General features: G+C 52.9%; 1 protein-coding gene across 1 annotated transcript in view; it reads left to right on the forward strand.

Moving 5' to 3' along the window:
- Window positions 1-6868, forward strand: part of KIAA1614 (KIAA1614 ortholog) — a 27503-nt gene that overhangs the window by 7649 nt on the left and 12986 nt on the right. The window contains 2 exon segments of the mRNA XM_023753931.1: window positions 1333-1479; window positions 6353-6848. Coding sequence (XP_023609699.1) covers window positions 1333-1479; window positions 6353-6848 — 643 coding nt within the window.

Below are 6868 nucleotides of genomic sequence, written 5' to 3' on the forward strand. Positions count from 1 at the left end.
AAAAAAAAATCCTAGACTGCCCAGAGCTTATCTAAGGATGTCCCAAGAGGGCGTCAGAGTTATGCCACTCACAGATCTGTCACTGTCATCTAGGAATCTACTTGGCACTTCTCCCTATCAGCACAAGGCCCGTTTCTCCAGGTTACATTCGGGTGGGAAAGAATGGGGTAGGCAGAGATCTAGGTCTGCTGAGCCTCTCCCTGCCTGAGCCTCCTCCTGCAGACCTCCCTGGTGAGGACAGGGGCAGCCACAGGGGATGCTGAAGTCACATCAAAGAGCATGTCTGACTCTAGCCACAAACACCCTCAGCCTGTCCTGGGACCCAGGAAGGAGAGGGGACAGAGGATATGGGAAGGATGCTGGAGGCAGTGGGGCTGGCTATCGTCTGCTCTGCTCTCAACTGATGTTCGACCTTGAGCAATGTGCCAAGTGTGCCTCTCCGCTCCGGAACACCCTCATCTGTCAAACGGAGTGAACACCTGCCTTCGGCCAGCCTGGCTGGGAGCGTGAGCTCTGTGGAGAGAAACATCTTATCAGTGGGAGGCTGTGGGGGTGCTGTTACTGCTGTAACCCGGCACCGGCTGTATGTCACTGTCTGCAAGACAGCATTGAAAAAGGGCTGCTGTCATTTTCTGCAGCTCTGGACTGGCTGGGGAGGCAGCACAACGTGTAGGTGATGAGGGCTGGTGAGGACCCTTATAATTATGAAAATCAAGCCATTTGCCAACTTGGTATGGGTCCAGCTTAATTTCTCCCAGCCCTCAACGGATGCCTGATGGGTCTGGATTGGGACTGAGGCAGAAAAACAGCAGGACCTATAAAAATGTCACTTCTCCAAAGAGCAGAGCTGCAATGGGCAGAGCCCTGAGTCCTTGTGCCTGTGGGGGGAGCTCATGGTGGTGCTCGGGAGCTTGAGAGGGTATGTGTGGGTGCAAAGAGACAGAAGGAGAGGGGGAGCTGATGCGTGTAAAGACCATCTGGCTGGGCACAGGCCCAACCCAACAACCGAGGCCCTTTTCTCTCCCTCCCCCAGCCATGTAGCTCCTGCTGTCTGCCGGGGAAGGAACAATAAAATAATCTGGAGACTCCTCTACCCTTTTCTAGATCCTCCGGGGGTCTCTGCCTCTGGTCCCTGAGCAGATGTCCAAGGCGGGCCAGCTCTGCAGCCCTGTCCAGAGTAGCTCAGGGCCTTCTGTGGGAGTTGGACAAGGAAGGCGGCCATGCAGGGCTTTCCTGGCATAGCCATGCCAGATACCGTTAAAGCCCTCCTAATCCGTGTTATTTTCTTCTAATCCCTCCCCCGCTTGCTCCTGCCTGTGTGCCACCCTGCAGGACCTTTGGCCCCAAGCCGGAGCCCGTGCTGAGGAGCCCCAGGCATGAGGAAGCCAGGCACCTGCTGCAGCGAGCCCGCATGAAGGCCAGGACCCGGCCCCTCCGTGCCAGCCATGATATCATGCCCACCATTGACCAGGGTGGCCGGTGAGTGGGGCCTGGGCCAGGGAAAAGAGATGGGACCTCGCCAAAATGCCTCTGCTCACTCCTCCCGTGTGTGTGTGTGTGTGTGTGTGTGTGTGTGTGTGTGTGTGTGTTTCCCATATCAGGTGTTTGCTTTAATTCATTTAGTTGGTCAACATACTTTTACTGAGGGCCTAGAGTGTTAAGCATTGAGGATATGAAGATGAATAAAACATAATCCGAGCTCCCTGGAGGGACAAAAGTCATTGTCTCCAGGGAGAAAGGCAGGCAAAGGGATCAATACAATTCTGTGGATTGTGGTGTAGGAAAGACGTGCGTGCGGGGCAGGAAATCTGTACCTTCACCTGGGAAGGACTGGGAGGTGCAAGAGGAGGCGGTTTCTAAGTTGGGGGCTTGAAGGAGACGTGAATATTCACTGGACAGATGAGGGAGGCAGGGGTGAGCATCCCAGGGCAGAAACCACGAGCAGAAGCCCTGTGCTCAGGAGTTTGGCCAGGCTGGAGCCTGGGGACCTGCTGGGTGCATGGTGTGAAGGCCAGAGAGCTCCGTGAGGCCAGTCGTGGAAGCCCCCAGGCCTGCTGAACAGTTTGCATGTCTCTCATAACAGCGAGGCATCACAAAGGGTTTTAAGCAGGTGGGTAGCATGATCACGTTTGTGATTCAGTAAAGCGGTCCTGGCTGCAAAGATGTGTTGGACCTGGGGTTCCGGGGGCAGTGAGGAGACTGCACCATGCTCCTGGTGCAATGTGATAGGGAGGAGGGTTTGGAGACAAGAGATTACTGAGAGCCAGAAGTAAGCAGCTTTAATGAGGCGGCAGAGAAAGTAGTTAGAAGACTCTGGAACCAGACCACTGGGTTGAATTTTGGCTCTGCCTCTTTTTAGCTGTGTGTCTTTGGGGAAGTCTCAGTGCCTCAGTTTCCTCATCTGCAAAATGGGGATTATAATAGTGCCTATGTTACAGAGTTGTTGTGAGGGTATATGAGTTAATAAATACATGTAAAGTGTTTAGAATAGCTCCTAGCATATAGTGAGTACTCTGTGAGTGTTACCTCTTGAAAGTAACTTAGAGTGGTCTCCACTTCTCCACTGGGGATATGTTCCAAGACCCCCAATGGATGCCTGAAACTAGAGATAGTACTGAACCCTATATATCCTATGTTTTTCCTCTACATTCATACCTTTTCACTTAAAGGAAGCACATTATGGCTTCGCTTTGGCATATCCGAATTGTCAACATCACTACTATTGCTCTTTGGGGCCATTATTAGGTAAAACAAGGGCTACTTGAACACAAGCAGTGTGATACCACACAGTTGATCTGATAACTGAGGGAGCTACTAAGTGACTAATGGGCGGAGAGCATATACAGTGTGGAGACACACTAAACAAAGGGATGATTCATGTCCCTGGTGGGATGGTGTGGGACAGTGCAAGATTTCATCACATAACTTGAGAATGGCATGCAATTGAAAACTTACGAATTCTTTATTTCTGGAATTTTCCACTTAATATTTTCTGACAGCTGTTGACCGCAGGTAACTGAAACCACAGAAAGCAAATCCACAGAAAAGGGGGGACTACAGTGATTAACTAGATGTAGGAAGTAGGAGAGGGGAGGCATCCAGGATGGAGCCCAGGGTTCTGACTTGGTGTCTGTAGGTTCAATGGGACCTTATGCAAGGGGTGAGGCCTAGGTGCAGGGTCAGGCTTTGAAGGGAGTTACCCCCGGAACACCCACTGGAGACCCTTATCAGGCAGTTGGATATGGGATCTGTAGAGGAGGAGAGAGGTCAGAACTGCATATTTGGGTATTACCCTGTTTTCATGATGCTGGAGCTGTGAGTGAGCCTGAGTGCATCAAGGATGGAGAGATGGGAAAGAAACAAGTTCAAGGACATTCAGACCAGCACTTCACATATGTGGCTGCTCCCTGAGTCACACCCTATCACCATCATTGGGACTGTTCCATGTACGGTGCACTGCAAGGAACCACTTACATGTGGAGCTCTGGGCCTGAGATGAGACGGCCAGCCCATGGCAGATTGCACCAGGCCTGAGCAGGACCCTCTCTGTGGTCGATAAGGCCTGTGGCTTCCGTGGCATGGTGGGCATGCTGGGCCTGCGAGTTTTCATCACCATGTGGCACTAGAGAAAATGAGGCTTCTCAGTGGAACTGGACCACATGCTCTTTGATGGAGGATGCTGAGCCCAATCATGAAAGGGCGAGGACCTTCACAGCACCATTGAGATGACTTCGGCATGAGCAGAGGGCTGTGGCCTGCCTCTGTGCTCAGTGTCAGTGTGGCCCTTAGGAGAGGGGCTCAGGAGACCCCATACCCTGGCAACAGGTGCCAAACAGGCTACCCTTTTATTTCCACATTTTGTGCCTTGTCTTCCTCTGGCTAGAGAGCACTAGTTATGAATGGGCATGGCTTCTCTGAAGCAACCTAACTATTCTCTGCATGTATATGGGGCCCAGAGCCTTCGACTTCCATGGAACCCTCCTGTTTCACTTTCCACAGGTATATAGGTTGGATTGGGTAGCCTCACATAGGCAAGTCTATTGGCAAAACATACTTGACTACGTAAATGTACTCTTGTATGCTTCCTCTTCCCTGAATCATGTCAGCAGCTCACAACCACCCATTCACTGACCTTAAAGTAGGTTCCCCTCTGCCAGCCTGTCCCCTGGCTGTAGAAATGCTATCGGAAAGCAAGGCGACCCACTTTAGCAGCTGCTGTGTCCAGAAAGGAATTACTTTGACTTGGCAGCACTGGTGAATCCTCAGAGGGTAGAGCTGAAAATCAACGCCAGATGGCTTGCTACAGATGCTCTTAAAGGTTATGCTGGTCAGATCATCCTGGAGAGCCGTGCTGAGTTAACATGGAGATGCCACGTAGGCCCTGGGCCTTGGTTAGATGCAGGAGCCTCCCTACACCCCAGCCAGCCCAGAGGCATCACTCCTTCCAAAGAGCAGTGAAAGATGATGGAAGAGTGGGGGCAAGCAGAGCCATCTTCAGAGGGCCTTTGTATCCTAGGTCTGGTGGAGGCAGCTGGGGCAGCCGGAACAGACAGACAGGCTTTGCCAGGAGATGAAGAGGTAGCAGTAGCTGCATTCCCTGGAAACACATCAGCGTTGATATCAAGCAGCTCCTGGAAATACACGCTCTTGCCGTTTGGGGGACAGATACACCTAGCCTGTTGGTCTAGTCTCAGGAGGGTAAACATGTCAGCAAGATGCAGGACCTGGGAGGTGGCACCATAAGTGCCATTGTCCTGTGTCAGAAAGTGGCTGTGTTCTAACTGTAGAGCTTGAGTGGGATATATTGAGAGTGTGGTTAGGACAGCATTGTTACAGGAAGTGGGCTCCAGAAGGTAGCTTTCCCATTCCCCTAGGCCATTCAGCCCAGGTTCTGAGCCTGACAGAGTCCTCTCCGAGGATGCATACTGAGGTATCTGCTGGCTGAGAAGCTTAGCAGGGTGGGATTTGCTCGCTGCCGAAGTGCCTCGTTTGCTCTGCACTTGTCTCCCAAATCCTCCTGGCACCTTTCTGCACTGTCCCAGCACTGCTGGCGGAGGCCTCTGGGTTTTAATACTTGAGTTGAAGGTGCCTCATGTGATTAAGCTCTCCTTCAGTTCTCCTTTGGGAACAAAAATAGTATTTCTACCTTTGGCATAAATTCCAGGGTGACTCAGTTCACCATCTTGTATTAAAAGTTAAGGTCAGCCCGACCGGCATGGCTCAGTGGTTGAGCATCAACCCATGAACCAGGAGGTTAAGATTCAATTCCCAGTCAGGGTACATGCCCAGGGTGCAGGCTCGATCCCCAGTGCGGGGCATGTAGGAGGCAGCTGATGAATGATTCTCATCATTGATGTTTCTATTTCTCTCTCCCTCTGAAATCAATAAAATTTATTTTAAAAAAATAAAATAAAAGTTAAGGTCAGTGATGTGGCTGGCAGGACCTGGATCCCTTTTTAGATGTGATTGTCCCACAGCCCCTTCCTCAGGTCCTGACAGCCTAAAGTGATCCAGGTGTAGGTGGGTCCTCAGGGAGGGAGAAGTATGGTACTTACCTGGCCTCTGACAGAAAAATGGGTCCATTCGCATAGTGGTCTGAAAGTCAGGTAACCTGCTCCAGGGCGCCCTGGTGTGAGATCTGACTTGACCACCAGGCACAGTGCCTCCCAGAGCACAGGTTGGTGACAGAATGCAGAGACTTTTCCTAGCACAGTAATTCTCATCACAGCTTTTCAGGATGAGTGTGCTTGAGGGGCTGAGGTGGGACAGGTACAGGGAAGGGGTGTGGGAACAGACAAGAGGGAGCACCTGGAGCATCAGTGTCGCTCTGTCTAAATTTCGTCTAAGCAAGATGATTGGGAACCCAGAGGGAGAGCAAGAAACCCTAACTTCTGGTCCCACACAGTCTCTGTAGAGACTTAAAATGTACTCTTCCCATTAAATCTTTATAGCAAATACGGTACTGCCACAAGTCATCACTGCCAGATGCCATGGTGGCCAGGCTCATGTACTCCTGTGTGCACACACGTGTGTGCGCGCGCACACACACGCACATCACGCATGCCACGCTGGAGGACTTTGGTGTCATCTTCCTGTACAATCCTGAGTTTAATAAAGTTTCATCTTAACTCAGGCTGAGCTGGCAACAGAGGGAAATGCACAATAAAGAAGGTCCTGTTGGTGCTCTTTAGCGCCATGTCTCCGGCTCTGGATGGGCTTGTGAGCTACTCTGGTTTGCTGCCTGACTCCCCAGGAACCTGATTTGGGGTAACTCTGGGGTTGTGGTTACCACGGAGCACCCCAGGCTACCTTCCTCCTCACTTCTGTGACCTCGTTTCTGTCTCCCCATCAGGGATGGCAGGAGAAACCCAGCCCTGGACCGGAGGATGCCCTTTGCCTGCAGAGACAACCGCCACAACGGGAGCACGAGCGACTCCTCCAGCGGGGAGTCCAGCAGCGGGCAGTGGCCGAAGCGGGGCCCCTCCCCGTCCCACGTCCGCTTTGAGGATGAGTCTGCCCGGGAGGCCGAGTCCCGCTACCTGGAGCGGCTGCAACAGCGCCAGCGCCAGGTGCTGGGCCCTGCGCTGCAGATGGCAGAGCAGGGCCCCCTGCGCTCCAAGCCAGAGCTCGCAGACTACATCGCCGGGGGCCTCCTGCGCAGGGACGCAAGCGAACGGACTCCGCACAGGCTTGTGGGCCACCTGGACCGGAGAGCCTTCCCGGAGCGGCCGCCCACACGGGGCATCGAGAGGACCTGCCGAGCCTGCGGCAGTTGCATCGAGGACCAACACCCTGCCCTTGGGAAGGCAGCCGGGGACCCCCAGGTCCTCCAGGAGCACGGGCTCCCTGTGGGCTGGAGGGAGTGTTG

The sequence above is a fragment of the Myotis lucifugus genome, unplaced genomic scaffold (genome assembly GCF_000147115.1).
Source record: "Myotis lucifugus unplaced genomic scaffold, Myoluc2.0 scaffold_54, whole genome shotgun sequence".
In the NCBI taxonomy this organism is placed as follows: Eukaryota; Metazoa; Chordata; class Mammalia; order Chiroptera; family Vespertilionidae; genus Myotis; species Myotis lucifugus.